The sequence below is a fragment of the Perissodus microlepis genome, chromosome 14 (genome assembly GCF_051167445.1).
Source record: "Perissodus microlepis isolate ML-2025 ecotype Zambia chromosome 14, ASM5116744v1, whole genome shotgun sequence".
In the NCBI taxonomy this organism is placed as follows: domain Eukaryota; kingdom Metazoa; phylum Chordata; class Actinopteri; order Cichliformes; family Cichlidae; genus Perissodus; species Perissodus microlepis.
In genome coordinates, this window is record NC_140474.1 from 6700352 (window position 1) to 6721313 (window position 20962).

A 20962-nucleotide genomic window follows, 5' to 3' on the forward strand; every position below is an offset into this window, starting at 1 on the left:
AGTGAAATTGTGGTGTGCCTCTAAACACATAGAGATCATGACATGGTGCTGGACGTCGTTTGGAAAAATGCAGTATGTGATATAGCATATAGTTAGGGCTAGACCAGGTGACCCTGAATCCTCCCTTAGTTATGCTGCAATAGACGTAGGCTGCCGGGGGATTCCCATGATGCATTGAGTTTTTCCTTTCCAGTCACCTTTCTCACTCACTATGTGTTAATAGACCTCTCTGCATTGAATTGTACCTGCTATTAATCTCTGTCTCTCTTCCACAGCATGTCTTTATCCTGTTTTCCTTCTCTCAGCCCAACTGGTCACAGCAGATGGCCCCGCCCCTCCCAGAGCCTGGTTCTGCCGGAAGTTTCTTCCTGTTAAAATTTAGTTTTTCCTTCCCACTGTCGCCATAGTGCTTGCTCATAGGAGGTCATATGATTGTTGTTTTTTTCTCTGTATCTATTATTGTAGGATCTACTTTACAATATAAAGCGCCTTGAGGCGACTGTTGTTGTGATTTGGCGCTGTATAAATTAAATTGATTTGAATTGAATTGATCCACCCCCCAAAATTATAATATCTTAAATATCTGTCTCTGCACTGTTAATACCTCACATTTTTGGCGAATAGCGAGCTCATATTGTTGTTGTTGTTAGTAGTAGGTTATTGTTACTAAAATGAGTAAATTATGTCAAGGTTTAACATTAAATATGTTTTGGGTTAGCCTATTATCATGGAATATTTTTTCTAAACTAACTTAAAAGTGATGAAGACACATAAAACATAGATTAGTTTGTGATTGCGTCTGAGCCGTTTATTAAGGGACTGTCCGTGGTGCTGAAAACTAACCTTGGGTATTTAAACACAACATCTTCTACAGAACTACAAGAGCGAGACAGACCACTATCACCAAGAGAGTTGGCTTAAAGGGATTAGTTTGGTTACTCTATGGGCTATAATAGTGTAAGTCCTTTATCTTGTAAAGTGCCGTGAGATTGTGTTTTTTGCATTTAAAAGAATTGTACATGTTAAAGTTGTGAGAACTACCTGTGTGTTTAAATCGGGTTATTTTGCTGATGTAACATAACTGAGCTTCAGGGATGAATGAAAAAGTAATCTCTTTCTCAACTTAAGAAAAATTTTCTTTTCACCCTTGATTTCCAAGAATCTGCATTGCAGGAAGCCACTGAGCAGCACCAAGACCTGGATCTGACACTTGTCTGGTATGTTGTTGTTAATTCACACTTACTCTTTTTTTAAAATCAAAATGCTAAATGGATTAGAGGGACTGAACGGACAGTAGAAAGTTAATTTATAATAAGTGAATTTGATGGACATGGAATAGGCTCACGCTATAATTTTCATTAAAGAGACATTAAAAACACGTGGCAGCAATGCCTATCATTGCCGCTTTACATTACAGTGCTCATTGTGGTATGTCTGCTTTAACTCAAAGCAGTCCAAGGACATTGTGAAGAATTGCAGGAATTTTAACCGAAAGAGACAAAACATAGCTGGGCTACTTTTCTCAAACGTCGTGAGAAAGCAGTCTTTGTGAATAGCTACAGTGCAGCATATTTTTTACAAATGCATTTGGTGTATTTATGGCCTTAGAGTTGAAAACTAAAATGATAAGTGACCAGAGTGTCATCTATTCACATGGGGTAAATTGTACATTAAAAAATATGCATATTATGTAACTTATAGGAACATCCATAGGGCTATATATTTTTTCCAAGTTCAAACAGTAGGCTGGTATATTTATGGCAGAAGAAAGTAATAAATTACCACAAAATAAAAGGTTGTCACAGTGCCATTGATACACAGTGTTAAGTGCCAGTAGCAAACTTTTTTCGGCCCTGTGGTAAACAGTGACATATATATATATATATGTATATATATGTATATATATGTACACTGGCTTATACTAAAATAGTAAATATGCATTCTAATTTTATTTTACCTGCATTTATTTCTCTTAGAAAACACTAGCGGTAAATATACGGCCTATATGAATAGCCACAGTGAGGTAGTATACAGTATATTCGTTGTTTAAAAAGTAACAAAAATGGTCATAAAGTAAAAAGTCACCAGAGTGTATTGAAACACAGCGTTTAACCCCAAATGCCTTCACATTGGGGATGTACCGTTTCATTACGCTAAGGTGAATTGCTGTCCATGGTTCTGAAACCTTTGTGGATTCGCCAAAACTATGGACCTTGTAGTGGACTAAACAGTATTTTTGCCCTGCTTTTGGTTGCATATAAACTGTATATATAAACAGTTAAAATGTAATTAATACAGACGCATATTACTGTGCCGGGCTTATACTTTAAAGGAACTGTGCAGTCGGATTTTATTTTACCTGCATTTCATAGGATTTCATAGAATTTAGTTTTCTCCACAGTTATCACGGATCAACCAGAGGTCATTGATGGTTTTACCGAGCTTTTCATTCACCACCCACGTCACTGCATGTATCAGCAACTCGGTATCATTATCAGCCATTTAAAATCACATGGTGAAAAACCCTATAGGCTAGCTAAAGCCGCGATGCTGTCAATGATTAGTGTGGATGTGCTGGCACAGGGCAGGTAGAGTGAGAAAAGGAATAAGAGAGGGAGTGATTTGGAGCGAGAGAGAGAGAGAGAGAGAGAGAGAATGAGGGAGGGAGGGAGAGAGAGAAAGAGAGAGAGGGAGGATGCTGCCAGCGGAAAATGGCTGCTGCAACCTCAAGCCTATCCTGATACACCGAAACGACATCAAGGTGGAGAGAGAGAGCGAGAGCAAGAGAGAGAAAGATTAGGAAAATGAGAGCAGATGGAGAGAGAATGTGAGCGAGCCTGAGTGTTTCCTGAAAGGAGGATAAAAAGAGAGAGAGAGGGAGAGAGAGAGAGAGAGAGGAGACCCTGGGGTGGGCTGCTGCAAGCGGCGGGCAACACCGAGCCATGGAGGGCGAGTAAGTCCTTACATTTTCATTTTTAACATTGCACATATATATTCAATCGTCCGCCAAAAAAAAAAAAAAAAAACCGGATAGGAAAGAACGCCACCACCCTCAGTGTTACACCAGTATCATGCACTGTTATCACATTCGGTGCTCTACAGTTTAGCAGGCTGCCGAGAATAAAAACACCATTACGTAGTTTTGAATCAACAGCATACACCCCATTTCCGATATATCCACGCCAAATTGTGATAAATGTCAAGCCACCTACATGTGGACCTGTGCTTTTTGGATGACTGGCACACGGCATGCACGCACAAAATTAACGAAATAACAACAATTAATGTACTGAGCAAACATCGGGTGCTATGCAGCAATTCAAAAACGAAATGCGTGGTTAGTGATTGGTAAAAACAAGCACGAAATCAGTCAGTGTGTAAAATGTATGGAGGGGGGGAGGCGAAATATGGCGAGTTTGGGGCCAGCATCGCGTCATTCAAGACATGGCTACAGTAAAACGAGGGAGGGATGGAGGCGTTGTGATTTTTATCAACGTGTCTCGGGGTTTCATTATGATTTTTTAAAGCCAAACTTTATGAATGAAATGTGATTTTTCTCTCTCCCTCGCTCTCCCTCATTCTCACCCCTCCTCTCCTTCTTCCCTTTTCTAATCGGGCCCCCTCCCCCCATCTCTCGTTTCCTCTCCATCCTCTCACCCACTCGTTCGTTTTTTTTCCTTCTTCTTCTTCTTCTTCTTCTTCTTCTCCTCCATTCTTCCCTTTTCACACGCGATTGCATTGTATTTGGGCCTAAAACGTTTTTTGCGGCGAAATGTATAACGCGCAGTGCAGTGTCAAATCCAGTCTCGCTCCATCCCATTCATAAAAAAATATAACATAATATCGGGGTGTGTTAATGAGTGCGTGCAGCAGGGGCGGAATGGAGACAAGGAGCGTCTTAAGAAAAATAATTGCAACAATTAAAATTCAGTGTGCTTTGAAAAATGACAAAAAGATGCAGCTGTGCATGCATTACAAACACATGTCGAACTGCAGTGCTGAATTATTCAGCCGATTTGGCGAGAACAGCTTCTTCTTCTTCTTTTTGTAAGAATGCCGGGCCTCTGATGGCGATGGGTGCGTTCATTGATACGTCTATCTCGGAAACACTCATTCTTCCTCCCTCCTCCCATTTGGCCATTTCTCTCCTCCTCAACCTTGGCGTTCTTTCTATCAATTTGCTCCATAGCCCCTTAATTTTGAGCCCATATAGCTCACACTATAGCTTAACATTCTAGCTTTAATTTTCAAACACTCCCAGCAGCAGAAATGCTTAGATAACACCAAGCCAGACTGATACTTAAAATTAGATTTACCGGTCACATGAGTAATTGCCTTAGCTATGAGTTACTGTATGATATACCTTTGAGTGGTCATGTTGCAAAGCCACGACTCATAGTCCAACTAAGCTGTCGGTTTTGTGGTTTTTGTGTGAATTTCTTTATGGAAACATGTGTGCTGGCATCAATCCGGACCCTGAAATCCTCACACTGTGCTGAATTTTTGTGTTCTGAAAGTTGATCTGGCTTTACCTGTTTTCACTTGAATGACTGCGCATATCAGTTGCTGCAGGTATTTGTGCTCATGTGTGTGCCAGTGTGTGTTTATTATTATAGTACATACCAATAAGTTTATTCTGTTCATCTGGACGTAGAGCTTTTTAGTCTCAGGGTGAAGAGAAAAAGTCACTTGGATGAGTGACAAAGTCTTTCTCCCACTGAAAAGGCTACAGCCAGATGAACAGAATAGACATTTTGGGATTTCCTAACCTGGATGATTGAGCATGCATCAAGACATTAGGGTACACTGGTTAATCAGCCATGGCCTCGGCTCACTCTTGGTTTCCCTGACAGTGTGCGTGTTCGTGCGGTGGTGATGACACGTGATGACTCCAGTGGCGGTTGGGTGCCCCTTGGAGGTGGTGGCCTCAGTCATGTGGTCATATGTAAGGGGCGGAGTCATGATGGCAGGGGACGGAGGGAGTACATCATACGTGGAGAACGGCTGCGAGATCGAGCAGTGAGTGTGTGCGTGTGTTATGCCTGTCTTTGGTGACACGTTGCTTGTCAACACCATCCAAAGACTGTAGATATATGCTGTCTTAAAACTTAAGGAAGGACTAGATCTTAATTGGTTAACTAACTTCTTAAATTGTCTGGAATGATGTTTCTGTCTAGCCGGTGCTGGAGTGTGCAGTGCAAAAAGGGTTAGTGTACAACAAGGTGAACCCCATCTTCCATCACTGGCGAGTAGAGGATCGAAAGTTTGGCCTTACATTCCAGAGCCCTGCCGATGCCATCTCCTTTGAGAAAGGGCTTCAGACTGTCATAGACAAGCTCGACAGAGGTAGACATGAGCTGCGTATAAAATATGATTCATAGAAAATATGTAGGAAAACCGAAGTCATCTCTTTTTACGTTTTCAAGGCTCTGACTCGCCCTCATCCTCCACGCCAGAAGAGGCCGACACTGAGGATGACGGACAAGCTGTGAGTAACCGAACAGGTCATTGTTTGACCACATATTGACTAAAATGGGTTTGTGTATTCTGTCACCTGACCCAAATGCAGTCATTGTTGATTTTTGATTTGCGGGGTGGCATGCAACCTCTATCAGTCTCATACAGGAAGTGAGTCGTCATCCAACAGCAGAAAGGAGATGCTTCCCAAACCCATCACCATAGTGACAAGCGAGTCATCGTCTACTTGCTTCGTGCGGTCGGAAGAGTTTAGTTTTGGATCCAGCCATGCTGTAACCACGCAAACACCTGCTCAGGTAGCACACCACCTCCTGCTCTAGCTGTAGTTTACTGACTAGACCATACCACTGCACTGAGAATAATGTGCACATCTTGATATGTGCATTTGTAACTGATTTTTCAGTTATTTGCACTTATTTGCAGTTATTTCTCGTCAATAATGATTTCTGCAGACAACCTAGAAAGAGGTTTGTGAGCTGTTTTAGACCCCCCCCCCCAAAAGAACAAACAAAAAAAAACATCAGCTGTTTTGGTTGATTTTTCCCCCCTCTGTCCCCACTGTTAAGTCCATGCAAGTTTATTTGTTACATTGAGAATGCATAAAGTGAGATTTTAACAGGTGTGGCCTTTTCTATTTCTTGTGTATGAATGTGGGATATCTGAGAATGAAAACCTTCTATAACCACTGCCATAGTACACAATGTTCCTGACTCACTCTGTAATCTTACACCCTCTCCACAGATCCACACCAGGTCGGGCCAGCACCAACTCTCACAAATGACGGCTGTGTTGAATCCCCCGGCACCCCCGCCCCCACCTCCTGCTCCACCTACTCCTCCTGTAGGTCCCCCAGCCTCATCTCCCCTGTCCCCCCTCTCACCCACTATTTCATTGCTGGAGGAGGGAGACCTGCACAGTGTGGACCCTTGCAAAGACCTGTGGGGTTCTCGAGGTTATGAGGATTACAGACGGGCAGGGGCCACAAGGACTATGGTTGGGGGGCTGACTGGCGGTGTGGTTGTTGGTGGTGGAGGAAGCCTGCAGGACAAGTCAGAGCTGTGCGTGGTTCGCTTTGAGAAGGAGCTGGCGGGAGTGGGTTCGGCGGGCTGTGATGTGACTGTGAGCCTGGACAGTAAAGCCTCCCAGCGTTTATCCTCATCGTCACCCATCTGTATGTCCATGCCCAATGCTGTATCCGGCGTGTCCTCAGGTTCCGGTTCACCCCAGGAGACGGGTAAAAGCTCGCCGTCGCCCTGCTGCATCCACACATCGCTGGCCACTCCCCGGTCGCGGACTCGTAAGAGAGGAGGAGGGGCCAGTAGTAGTGGTGACCCAGGAGCAATCTCTCCCGATGATGACAGCCCGTGCCCTCAGGCTTCATCGTCATGCTCGTCTCGCTGTGTGTACTGCCGCTCTGTTTTCAGTGCTTCAGAGAATGGGCGGGGCCGATGCAGAGATGCCCCAGACCCGGCCCTGCACTGCCTGCGCCAGTGGACCTGTGTGTGGTGCGCAGAGAGTCTGCTCTACCACTGCATGTCGGACTCTGAGGGAGAGTTCTGGGAGCCTTGTTCATGTGATGACTCAATGGGGGGCCACCCGCATCCCCTCTGCTGTGCCCGCTGGTTGGCCCTCCTGGCCCTGTCTCTCTTTGTGCCCTGCATGTGCTGCTACCTGCCTTTGCGCGCCTGCCTGCGATGTGGGGAGAGGTGTGGCTGCTGTGGGGGAAAGCACAAGGCAGTCCGATGAAGCCAGGCTTTTGGGAGGGAGGGGTTTCCTGGACCGAGGGGGTTTGGGTATTGAGAGAAGAGAGCATCCGTTAGGAAGCAGAAGGTTGGCCCTAAATAGGAACAGTGCTCTCAGTAGACCCAGACCTCTGGCCCGCCAAAGCCCCACAGCCTTCCGCTGCATTCGGCTCTTTCTCTTTTCAACCTGGGGCCTTCCTCACTGGTCCATGCCTGCTGTAGGTGCATTGCACTCAGACCAGGCTCTGTGGGAGTTATAGTGGATTTATTGAGGAGTGGCTGATCTAGAGTTAGCTGTCAGTGACTTTATCACAGAAAGAAGGTGGCAGAGGCAACAGTGAAGTGTACACTGTTTCAAATGTCCGTTTTTTTTTTTATTTAGAAAGGAAAAAAAACTCAAAAAACAAAAGATGTTTATATATATGATTGTTATAATTTTAATTGGTATATTTTATTAAATGTAAAACATATTGACAGAATCCCCAAATGGCACACACATTCACGTACTCACAAACATGAGATCTTGGGGAAGTTATTTGTTCCATGTTGGCCTGTTTATCAGTCAGATGAACAGATGTCACCCTTTACCTCTAATTTTACCTCAGATGTTACTAAAAACAAGGAAAGAAAAAAAAAGGAGAGATGTTTGGTGTGAATGAGCACATGGTGCATGCAGTCTTCAAGAGAGTACAAGCATCTGAGACCACTAGTGTTGTCCTTTGATTATACCGCATTATACCACAATGGGAGAAAGGTTATCAAATGCAAAGAGACAATTATTGTTAAGGGAAGTTGCAATGATGACCACCAAGACTTAAAAGTCATAACATGATTCATAATGATCCTTTGTAACCAAACACATGTTTACTTTTTTGTTTCCAAAAAGAAAAAAGGAGAATATGTGTCTAGCATTCAGCACCCTCACATTTGCACATACATGTATTTTTCCCATATTCCCAAGTATTTTCAATATATATCATAGAAATCCTCATATCCCACCACTGTACTTGTTGAATCAGTCAAGGTGCTTACAACTGAGGCCTCTGAGCGAGTCTATTCTACCTAATGTACACAGTGACTGCACTGTCCCCAAAGAAAAACAAAACAGGACCCCATGGTAACCAATCTGTTGATGTGTCTCGGCCTCTGTGTGAGACACCACCAAAAATTTAAGTGCAATGAACAATGTTACAAAATTTATTTTTGTACTGGTTAGTCATGTTAGTATACACTAAGCAGTAATGGAAAAGTGTTGAAACTGAATACTGTAGTGTGTTGCTGTGCTCGACATCAAGCATAACAGAAAAACAGGAACACAAAGTTGTCTTTGAGCAGCAGCACGTAGCTCGCAGGTGCGACATTTGAACGCGTCTGCTGCAGACTGTTGACGCTGTGATTAGAAAAAGACACATTAACTTGAAAACGCTGAATGAAACAGGCGATGCGGTTTTTATATTGCTTTAAGTGGAAGGTCAAAAAAGCTGCTATTTTTACGCTATTCTATTCAAACGTTCCCACTGCCTGTTGTCAACTGGAGTGGTTGCGTGATTTAGAAACAAAGCTCCAAGTTTCTGTTCCACCCAGGGTGCGGAAGATTTTGTAAATTTAAAGCTGGCATTAAAGATGAATTTGCCCCGAGACATTTTTAAAAATGTTGCTGGTGATGTACCTTGCATTTCTATGTTTTATTTTGCTGATTGGCAGGATACATTTCTACTTCCAGTTAATAACCAGTTAAAGGTGCATTAATAGTTCATTTAGACCAAGAAATGGATTACTGGGACAAAAAAAAAATCCTTTCATTTTTGTAGGAATTCCTTAGAATACAGGTACAGGGATATTTGTTTACAGTATGTCTTTTTGTTTCACCTTACAAATTGCCACATTGCATAAAAGACAAGCACATTAGTTCCACTATAGAAAGGTGCGTCACTTCCAAAATTAAATACAACAAGAAAATTTGGGCTTTTTCTGTTAAGTGAAAAAACTTAAATAAGGCCATAATGGTTATATAATATGTATTAAATGCAATAAGCTTTAAGTCATTAAAAAAATCATCACAAAGTAAAAAAGATGTTGATTTTGCAGCTTTAAAAAAACCCAAAAGTCAACAAATTTAAATAACACATGGAATGTACTGAGAATCCCAGAAAGGTAATACAAGTGTAAGTGATGGATATACCTTTTTTTGTATAAGGAAACCAGTGCTGACCGAGTTTCGTTGTCTCAAATGCAGCATCACCTGGGTGGACTTTAAATTATGGCAGAATGAACCTTTCAGAAGCTTCACCATATTATTTACATTTTAAGTTTAGCCAAGAATTTTTATCCAAAGTGACTTAAAGTGAGTGAAGAGACATTAGGGTTCAGAGTCAGGACATGCAACTGCTGATGAACACAAGCCTCGATCTCTTGGTTATGGGACATTGTCTTTACTACTAGGCCAGCCTGCCAACATTGTTGGTCCTCTTAATTTTTTAATTTTTTTTTAAAGACGCCCTGTCACAATGGCAGGAAATCCAAACCCAGTCACACGACTGCCATCCCCTGATTCAAAACCTTTGTCTTTCTCTCTCACACACACACACTCACACACACTCTCTCCACAAATCTGATAGATCCTCACACACAGACACACGTGTTCACTCGATGGTGCAGAACTAGTAAAGCCATTGCACACAGTTTGCTGCTTCTGGTTCAGAAATGGTGTTAGAGTACAGTACTGACAGTCATGCGATCACAATTGCAGGCCCCATTCTTACATCTTAATAAATGTGCCTTTTGATTTGAGTAATCAATAACTTATGATTTCTAAGTAACTCTGTATTAAGTACTATTTCCTTTTTTGATTATTAATTTCTGCCAATGTGCATATTTTCAAATGTACGTATTTATTAGTTTCAAAGTAATTAATGAGATATTACCCGTTTATTTATTTATTGAGATATTTATTCTGATTCTTTATTTTTTTGAGACAGGTTTTTATCTTCTGTGCTGTCTTACTTCTGACTTTGTGCCAATGTGCTGCTTTGAGGTGTTACATATCGTGGGTTTGTATCATTATTAAACCCTCACTCTATATTTTAAAAGCGTTTTCTTCTTTCTCATGTGTGCATGTATAAAACTCACTGTGCCGTTTCCCAAACACTGGTTCAAATTGCTTTATAACTGTTCCATAGAGCTGTGGAAGGAATCTTTTTTTTTTTTTTTTTTTTAAAGAAAAAAGCCTATAAATGTATTCTTTTGTTAAACACACATTTATTTCTTGCCTTTGATTATTACTCAAATATTTATATTATATTTTTTAAAATACAAAAAAAAAATTTAGCTACAACAGAATATAACAAGTGACCACTAGAGGGCAGGAACATTGCCTTAAAAAAAGATCCACAAGTATTAAAAATGGAGGAAGAAGACACAAATTTTCCATTAAAATAAAAACAAAACAACATCCCCCACAACCACCACCAAAACTGTGATTAGCTGTTATCCTTTGGATGCTGGGGTCCATTACTTTGCAGAATACATGTGCTGCCTTTTATGTTTGAGGATCTCAGTGGAGGTGAGGGTCAGGTCTTGATTGCACACATCACAGTGATAAACTCTGGTAAGGCTTGACACTGATGAAGAGCTTGCTTTTCCACCCTCTGGCTCTGAAATAAAATACAATATAAAAACACACACAGTTGGCAAACGCACTCACACTTCGTATCAAATTCTTTAGCTCTTCTAAAATAAAGTATGTGGCCTAACGCTTAATGTGTTAAACCAATCAGAGTACAAAAGAAATTCCTGACCTTCCTCAGGCTGCTGTTCTCCAGCCGGCCTGCAGGAAGCTTCATGATGCATTCTTTCCAGTGGAGTTAGAGGCATGTACAGGTCACAGTTGGGACAGCTCCAGAAAGTACGTAAGCACTCACTGTAGAGGTCTTTTGAATCCTGCGAATCATAATTTAGAAATACTAAAATAATGCGTAGATTTAATAAGACAAGCTGCGCGGTTTCATTCCAAAATGATCTGTTTTCATGCATGAACAAAATACTCAAGACATTAAACCTAGAACTGACCATCTATCGTTTTAATTTTTAATTGTATTTTTTCATTATAACTTGGTTGAGGAAATGGCACGTTATAATCCATATACAGCCAAACTGCAGGTCTTTAACTATTTTTTGTCTGAGGTCTCTGTTGATGCAGTTAGGTTAAAATCCTGGTTCTGATGTACACTCTGCATATATATGAATAACATTGAAAGGGACAGTCTAGTAACAGTAATTTTGAGGGTCATTGTCTAAAAAGTTATGGATTCCACGTACAGGGTAAAAGTATTTCAAAAAAATGCATTTTGTCACTTGTATTACTTTGGAAGAGATTAAATTTCTGGCATAGCTTTTGATTTTGGAGGTTGATAAGTGAAACAATATATAAAGAACTCTCAAATAACTTTTTAAAAACCCCAGACAAACCTACAGTCATGAAAAAGAAATTTCCAATGTCTTTCATTTCTGTGGTTTCAAATATCAGGACATATTAAAAAAAAAAATCACCTGGTCCTAACTATATTCTTTCTCATGAGAGGTTTAATCATAGCCCTCTTAAGGTCCTGCCAGCATTTCAAGTGGGCTGAGGTCTGAACTTTGGCAGGGCTATTCCAGCACCTTGATTCTTTTCTTATTCAGCCAGTCTGCTGTAGATGATCAGTTAGCCAAGCTTTAGCTGTCAGATAGATGGCGTCACATCTGACTCCAGTATACTTTGTTATACACAGGAAGACTCCAGACCAGCAAACATCCAAACCTACTTTAACACAGGTGGTCACACTTGCAGATGTTCAATTAATCAAGTGCATTTGATTAACAACTGGCTGCTACTTTCCATCTTAATTCACATGGAAGCAATTTGGATAATTATTACTTTTATTATATTTATATATATGTTTCATTTTCTTAATTTTGGGATGTTTTTAGGATGTTTTAGAGACCAGATGATTTTTAAATTATGTTCTGATATGTAAAACTATAGAATTGTCCTTCTTTCAACTTCCATTGCTAGATAGGGAATGTAATATGTAAATACAGCCCTAAGAGCTGAAACAATAATTTCTTTGAAACTTTAACTCAATGCATTTCTGAATTGCTGCTGTTTTAGACAAACTCACAGCCAGACAGTTGTAGGTGAAAAAGTTGGTGACACGTAGGCCTCCTTTAATGGGGTCTGGCTTGGCCTCGGCTCCTGGAAACAGCGGGTTTAAATCTCCAGCTTTAGTGTTCGACAACACAGACTCAGACTGAGGACCAATGTACAGGTTCTGGGTCTGGAAAGCTGAGAGTCGCCGAAGGCTATAACTGACCTGTCAGGGAAAGTAAAAAATACACAAAAAAACATTTTGATTATTAACGTATTGGTCTTATGTACGTTGTTTACATTTTATCAGCTGTTTAGTGATGTGTTAAATTGTTTCTGGAACAAATGGGCGATTCTTCTAACTTTATCGTTCTGCTTCTCTGTGTTCTAGGATCATCAAGTGAAGGCCATTATACAGTAACAACCAAGCTGGCACATCAGTACCTCAGTGTAGAGCAGAAAGCGGACCAGGCTTTCACTCAGCTTTTGCACAACTCTGCGGGACACCCCCTGCCCGACTGCTGCTCCCCCTGTTGAGTTCTGTCCCAGCTGGGCCTGCAGCAGGCGCTCCCACTCAGCCCTGAGAGTAAGCGCTGTGGACAGCACCTTCAGAGCCTCCTCTGGCTCCTTCAGCTCCAACTCCAGCCAGCCGTCCACCACTAGTCGCGTACAGTCAGCGTTAGTGTCCACTGAGTTTGCTACCAGCAGCAGCGCCTGGTGAACAAATTAGAAATGATTAATACATCATACATGAACTGGCAAAAACTGGAAGTAATGGAAGAGACAATGAAATAAAACCATAACCTGACACAGAATCCCCCATAAAGTTTTCTTTTCCACAGCCATTATTCATTCCTATATTCTGATGTTCCTCTCTTTATTAAACCTGCAAACTGACAACATTGTGCCACAGTTCTTGCTACTTAATATGTTACTAAGTGAAAAAAATAAAATAAACTGGAAGAAAAGAATACACCATCCAGTTTAATTTACTGTCCCATGTGTGGTGCGTACCCAAATAGCACATCGTAATACAAAGAGAAAACCATGTAATCCAGTTTAGTTTAATTTAAAGCATGCAACACTGGAGCGAGTGCATTAATGGATTTCAAGAAAATATTACTATGTTAAGTATTTGTCCTACTCTGAATCGGTAATAGCATCAAACTGGATTAGTTTTGTTTACATTCACAATATCAGGTGTCTTTAAGATAATACAGAGCGTTATTATCCAACGTGTTTTTTTGTTTAAATGTAGTGGTTTGTGGAGGAAATAGGGATATCCCACATCAGGTACTAACTTGCAGCGCTGGAACCCGCACACAGTTTGACAAATAGGGTTTGTTGGTCTCCAACAGAGTGACGAAGGCTAACAGCTGGTGTTTGGTGCTGTCTCTCTTATCAGGCCCTGCAGGCAGGAAATACAGATGACATGTGAGATATTCAATAGCAGATCAAAGGTAAACTCAGTGATCAGAGGGCGGAAAAAGAGAGATTTTGTTTAACTGGAAACAAATGAAAGCACTGCTGACCCTTTATTGCCTTGAGCAGGTTACGGTTTCTCTTTGTCATATAAAGTTGGACTTTATATGACAGGAAATGTGGTTTCATATAATAAATCAGATTAGTGAAGATGTTGTTTTTGCTAGTTTTAAAGTAACTTTGAAAAAGAAATGCTCCTCCTTGTTACTGATTGAGAATTTAGGCTGTGAAATGTAAAATTGTTTAGGAAAATCTGTGAAATGCTGTGTTTAAATATCTTAAAATATAATTCTGACCAGATTAACCCACCAATGTAAAAGCGTTATCTAATTACAAGCCAAATTTGTACAAATATCAAAAATACTTTTATTTGCAACCCAATCTAATTCGTCAAAGAAAAATTCAAAATATAGTGGGATTCAGAATCAACCAAGCATCTAAGGGTGAACTGATAGTCAAAGAGAATCAAACAAATACAAATACAGTGACTCATTTTATGAGGGACAGATTAAGATTTTTACAAATTAGTATAGTCTGTTGTTCTGAGGATCTTTATAAAAGCTTATAAATCAGTGCCAAGGTTTAGGTGTTTTGCTAAATGATACAGTGGATTAACAGAATGAAAGAAGAAGGCATAATACGCATAAAGGAAAATTAGAAAAAGAGGGAATTTCATACTGTAGCTGAAAACATGGGGAAAATTAAATACATAACAATGAAAAAGTATATTAACTCGGTCTTGGAGAGAGTTTCGATGAAAGAACGTGATGAGATTCTTCAGGACACCTGCACAAAGCAGTTTTTGAAATTTTTCGAGGAATATGTTGCTGGAGGGGTTTTATTCCCCCATTTTTTTGGTGTTGTACACTACTACAGCAATACTGGTGTAAGGTGTAAGACGAGCATGGAATAAATATCCAATGTAAAAGTGCCCCTTTCTGTTAAGGTTTGAGAGTAGATATATTAGAAGAATGAAATAAAAATAAATATTTGTTCAGTATTTTCTGATAGCCGGTAAGAAAGCTCTTATAAGAAAAAGGTTAGCATCAGTCTCAACAGAGAAAGGAAGGTGAAAGTTTGTACACTGTTGGGAACTTTGGACAAGAGGTATCATCAGATCAACTGTGTAACGGCTTTTATTTTACATCTGCTGTACAAAAAATTAAATAAAAAATAAGAATGTGAAGGTAGGTTGTACCCATTTCTCCAGTGTCACCCTCAGGCACCTGTAACACTTCTGGGTCACTGGCAAACACACTGGTTGGGTGAATCACCACTCCTTGCTTATTCCTTGTGTGAAACACCTACACAACATAAGATCACAAAATGGAAGTTTAATTTTTCTCCTTACTTAATTTTTTTCAGTCACCATAGAAATAATCAGATTGCTGTATATTCATACGTTATAAAAGGAAATTCAGTGTAGAAGGAAGCCTGACCTGGTCAGAGTCTTTGCGGGTGGAGTTGTGTTCATCGGGCAGTGCCAGCTGAGGGTACAGGCCTCTGCAAAGCAGAAGCTTGAGCAAAGCCTGCTGGTGTGAGGACAAGTCCTGACTGACAGCCTCCTGCAGCTCTGACACATTATGCCGTAACTTGAACTTCACCTCCTATTGCAAACCAAACAGCACCATGGGAAAAAGATATTAATAATAACAAAAGTGACTTCAGCTTTTCACCAGAGCCTGCTATACTTGCTGCTTTATTTGAAAGTTGAACTTACTAGTTTGAAAAACAGGAATAGATCATATTTTTAATAAAAACTAGGCAAAACAAAACTTGGGATGGGATGTGATAAAATTAAGAACAAGTTTATAGTGATATTTTTTTCTGTTACACCTTCTAAGATACCTGTATGTCCAAGTTCTGTCCAGACCCCTCCTTGTTCCTCTTAGACCTTCCTGTTTCCTCTGTGTCTGATCCTGAAGAGTCTCCTTCCTGACCCTCCTCCAGCCTCAGGACTTTACGTTTGCTTCCCTCCTGCTGTTCATGATCTCTCTTCAGCTGATGCAGCTTTCTCCTCTCAGTTAGCCTCTCCCTGCGTTGCACACGGTCACCGCCAGAGGGAGTGCTATCTTCTGATTCCAGCAGGCTGTGGCTCCTCAGCAAGTCCTAATAATGAGAGGGATTTCAATACTCGTTCTCAATCGCTAAAAAGCCTGAAAATGTTTTATGAATGTATGAAATGCTTTGTGAGGAGCCTGCCTTGAACTGTCTGCGTAGGTTCACCATCTCATACAGCCGCTGCTCCTCCAAGCCTCTCCTTCTGCACCATTTTCTTGATCCACCACCTCTCTCCCCTTTTACCTGTTTTCAAAATCAGTTTCGTGTCCAGTAAAGACGATTTTATGACCTAACTGCTCCAGTGTTGATTCTCATAATATTAAACATCCAACACAACATGATGCTTGTCTTACTGACCTCCACCCAGGCATTGAAAGTGTTGAGGAGGGTAAAGGGGTCTCCTTGGTTGCTATGCAGGGGCTGCCGGGCAGTGGCACAATCTGGATTGTGCTGTGAACTACGCAGGAAAGGTGACTGAACGCTGAGGGCTGCTGCCACCGTCAGCACGGGCTCCACCAAGTTAAACAAACAGCCCAGCACCAGCATCTTCCCTAAACAGACACAAACGTGCTTAACCTGAATCCAGCTGATGGATGATCACAAGACCACCACTGTGTCACTGTCAATCAATGTGAAACTTTGTATAATTACTTTTTAATGAAAGAAAAGCCTTAAATTATGTATATTACATATTTTAACATGTTAAAAACTTTCTTGTTATTTCTTCCACTTTATTTCACTCTCTTGCAAGCATCCTAAAAGTGACTTAGGAAAAAACAAAAAAAACAAACAAACTCCAAAATGGTTCTGCTGTATGAAATCTTACCTATGACCACATCAACAGGAAGCTGTGCCAGCAAACTACCAATAGACGTCAGTTCACCACGACTGTCTAGCGCCCCCTGTTCCTTTAGATAAAAAACAGCATTCTGGATACTTGCAGCCGGGGGTGGATCAATAAAAACAAAGGAGAGTGGATCTCCAAGAGACATGCTCTTCATCTGCAAGAACAGAAATGAATAGATGAAGTTAAAATTTACGCAGAAGAATAAAAAAAAAAAAAATCAATTACTATTCTACTAACCTGCTATTCACAGAATCTTATTACCTGAAGAATGAGGGAGTCCAGAGCAACTCTGTGGATTTCAGGCACAGGATAAGGTGCGAAAGCATTGTAGTCAGACTCTGAGTAGAGCCGGTAGCAAACACCCGGACCCGTACGACCAGCTCGACCTTTTCTCTGCTCAGAGCTGGCTCGGCTGATCCAGAACTCTTGTAGGCGTTGCATCTTGGCTTTAGGGTCAAAACTCATTTCTTTCACCTTTCCTATAAAGCAAGTTAAAAAAAACAACAACAATTTTATAGTTGCCGTTCTACTTTTAAGTAGTGCATTATTTTGCTGTCGTTAACACTATAGCATTCTCTATTTTAAAAGCTAAACAAGAAAATGTAGCTTTGCACATTCAACTTCTCTGAAGCCTTTTACGTCCTCATTTAATTACGTTTTGTCATTTAAAACAAAGCTTTGCTGCAAAATTTCAATTTCAAGGATGGACCATCAAACTCTAGGGGGTGAGAATAAATGTACCACTCGTTCCATACCTGAATCAACAACAAAGCGCACTCCATCTATTGTGACTGATGTCTCCGCAATATTGGTAGAGATGATGCACTTTCTCACCCCAGGAGGAGCAATATCAAACACCTGAAGAGTAACACAGTGACAGAGGCACAATTAGAATTAGAAAATTGTAACTCTAAATAACAGCTTCAAAGCTGACTGTACCTTATCCTGCTGAGCAATTGAGAGGGTGCTGTGCAGCGTTAAGATTATCCAGCGACGTGTGTGTGTGGCATAAATCTGACAGGCCTCCTGGATGGTGGAGATCTCTGCCACACCGCTAAGAAAGAGCAGCAGGTCACCACGCTCCTCTGGGGGGTAACGCTGATCGATGCCCTGCAGGATGCGCAGATACGGTCTAGGATCCAGTTTCTCAGACTTTGAGGACTGCTCCTCAGGAGGAATGGGCTGGTAAATAACCTAAGTACCATGCCAGAGGGGAAAAACAGGACATTAAACAAAAACAACTCTCAGACATGTCTGCTACTTTGACACAAAATTTTACCATTTAAATTTGTAAATGGAAACCAACACCTAGACTACCAAAATTTGCGCACTTAAAACAAACTAACAAACTAATTTCAATCATTTGACTTGTTGTTTGCGTTTTATCCTAAATTTAAAAAAACAAATCAAGAATGAAAATGTTTTGGCCCAGTATCTTTTCAGTGCATGTTTTTTGCCTACTAGATGCAAGAGGCAAAGTTTTAAAAATCACATCATCTTGAGTAAAATGCATATTTACACCTGTGTTTAGGGTTTGCCTCTGGTTACCTGAATAGGAAACAGCCTGCCTGGGACCTGCAGTACAGGAGCACCACTGAAATAGTTAGAGAACAGTTTGATGTTGATGGTGGCTGACATGAGGATGAGACGTAGGTCTGGGCGGTCAGTCAGTAGAGAACGCAGGACCCCAAGAAGAAAGTCACAATGGAGGTGTCTCTCATGGACCTCGTCAACAATCACAACCTGGTACCGAGCCAGCGTACTGTCCTGCTGGATCTGTCGAAGCAGCAGCCCCTCTGTAAGGAACAGCAGCTTGGTTGCTGCGGTTCGACTTGTCTCAAAGCGGATCTGGTACCCCACCTGAAAAAGACCAATAACATTTGTGAGCTCCAAGAAACTGAAAAATATCATATATTTAATGCAGTTATAATAAAGTCAGTGTTTTAAGCAAATTTCTATAATATATTTCACTAAATTAAATATGGATTTTATTCTACTTGCTGTAGTTATCCTCATCTAGACGGAAAATAATACAGTTGGGTGAATAAGTATTTGATCCTCATCTGAATTAGTCAGTTTGCTCACTTATAAAGAAGCCAACAGTCCCTAACTTTTATGGTAGTTTCATTTTAATAGAGCAAGACAGAATATCAACCAATAATCTAGAACTCATTTGCATGTTACCGAGTGAAATAACAATTTGATTCCCTACAAAGCCGGCAGAATTCTGGCTTCCACAGATTGGCTGTGTATCCACGTAACAAACAATTTACAATCAATAAATCAATTACAGATACTTCTGATTTTGAGTTATGTATATAAAGCATACCTGTCCACAGAATCTGTTTCTTTCATTTCAACCTCTATCAAAGGATATCAGGGAATCAGTTTGAGATGCCAAGCGGCAGCCAAGAAACTTAAAGAATTTAGAGATTTATGTAAAGACAAGAGGGCCAAAATCCCCCCTGAGATGTGTGAAAACCTGGCGACCAACTACAATGTCTTACCATCATGTGTGCCCACAAGGGTCAGGGTACTAAGTCATGTTTTACTTGGGGATCAAATACTTATTTCACTCAGTGGCATGCAAATCAATTTATAACTTTTATCTAAAATGGTGGAGGGGTTTTTTAGTCTGTTTTTAAGATTTTTGGTTAATATTATGTGTATCTCCATTAAAATAAAACTAGCGGTAGTATAAAAATGAGAGACCATTCATTTCTTTGGACGTAGGCAAACTTACAAACTCAGCAAGGGATCAAATAACTATTTACTCCACCATATGTTAAAATTGTATTTATTCTGCTCAAATATTGATTATATTATTTTTCTATTTCCTTTTTTCCCTCCTTTTAGTTAACCGATGAGCAAAATTCTAGCTGATATTTTTTCAGTCAACAGATGGACCCGAATTATAAAGTTTTTAGAATTCCCTAAAGTTTCCGTAAATTCATTTTACTTTGTACTTTTAAGTGTTTTGGATGAAGGGTTGGGATTGAATTCAACAAATGTAACAATCTGTCCTGACAAACCTTTGATCCATACTGATTGAGGCTCTCAAAGCTGACTCTCTTTGCAAGGGATATACAGGCAATGCGCCGAGGCTGGGTGCAGGCGATGTTATTGAAGCCAGCAGAGAGAAGGTACTGAGGGACTTGGGTTGATTTTCCACAGCCCGTGTCCCCTGCCACTACAACCACTGGGTGAAGTCGCACCAGCTCCACTATCCGATCCCGGTACTGGAAGATGGGCAGGTTCTTCTGCTCCCGGCGAAGTTTGGCAAGTTTGCCAAAACTCTGTTTCTGGCTGAAATCCAGGAAATGCAGGAGCGCCAGGCGGCAGTCGGAAACCTCTTGAGCCCCTGGTCCGGAGGACCTCTGTCTGCTTCTATGCTCTGATTTTCCCATGCGCTCCTCGATGTCCCTGGTGCACACAGATACGTTAATCCGGTAGCGAGCATCGTAATCTTTGGGAAGGCCAAGATCCACCTTGCCCCTGTCCCTCCCTTTGTCTTTGTCATCCTTTCTGATTTCAGCGCCTGACATGTCTCTCTTCGTTTTAAACCTCTGGAAGCGCTCAAAGAAAGCCCAGAACTCTTTATGTTCAGAGCTGCCAGCCTGGATGTAGTCATGCTCCCGGAAAAAGATTTCGTCCAGCTGGGCTCGGCATTGCGAGCTGCCCCAGTCCCAACTCCTCTTCTCTGAAGCCATAGCGTTACTAGCAAAAAACAGCGTTACTTACCTCCACCAGAATTAAGCGGGAGTCGTGTTAACCCCCCATATAATACATAACTTCCACATGTATTCGCCTTTCCAGGCTCGTAGCAGCCTAATGTTACATCTATACTAGATAAACTAGAGAGCGCATTTCAAACGCTAAAGGTTTACATTTGCCTGAATGACACAAATCTTTAATACTGCTTTAAAATGCTAAATACAGACAACTGTATATTAAAAAAAATAAAAGCCGGTGGGAAAACTGGAAACTCTAAATAGGGGACAATAATACGGGTGGACAACTTCCGTTCCATCCTTTAAAATCTTCCGATCTTCCGGTGAAAGCCAGCGTTTAAAAAGAAAGTGGTGACTTGTAGAGATGTCACGCCCTAAACCTGCTCCTCATTTTGACAGCGTAAAATGTTGTTAATGATTTATTTGAACTTGCCTTTGTCCAAGGTAGAATGATCGTATAGTATATCTTTAATTACTAAAAAAAAAAAAAAAAAAG

The 20962-nt window shown here is 40.8% G+C and overlaps 2 protein-coding genes across 2 annotated transcripts; one reads left to right on the top strand and one right to left on the bottom strand.

Annotated features, from left to right (window-relative positions):
* The first annotated feature begins 2566 nt into the window (after positions 1-2566).
* On the top strand, positions 2567-10309 carry spred3 (sprouty related EVH1 domain containing 3). Its single transcript, XM_084951059.1, has 6 exons — positions 2567-2953; positions 4854-5019; positions 5178-5346; positions 5427-5488; positions 5616-5774; positions 6220-10309. Exons 1-6 carry the CDS (start codon positions 2943-2945, stop codon positions 7222-7224), a joined length of 1572 nt encoding a protein of 523 aa, XP_084807185.1. The 5' UTR covers positions 2567-2942; the 3' UTR covers positions 7225-10309.
* A 149-nt stretch (positions 10310-10458) lies between these two features.
* Positions 10459-20754, bottom strand: dhx34 (DEAH (Asp-Glu-Ala-His) box polypeptide 34). Its single transcript, XM_084951044.1, has 16 exons — positions 19768-20754; positions 18284-18595; positions 17675-17929; positions 17491-17593; positions 16997-17214; positions 16715-16889; positions 16246-16439; positions 16030-16131; positions 15676-15936; positions 15267-15434; positions 15026-15131; positions 13647-13753; positions 12790-13059; positions 12380-12571; positions 11018-11159; positions 10459-10873 (listed from the first exon to the last, which is right to left on the bottom strand). Exons 1-16 carry the CDS (start codon positions 20443-20445, stop codon positions 10731-10733), a joined length of 3426 nt encoding a protein of 1141 aa, XP_084807170.1. The 5' UTR covers positions 20446-20754; the 3' UTR covers positions 10459-10730.
* Positions 20755-20962: the final 208 nt, after the last annotated feature.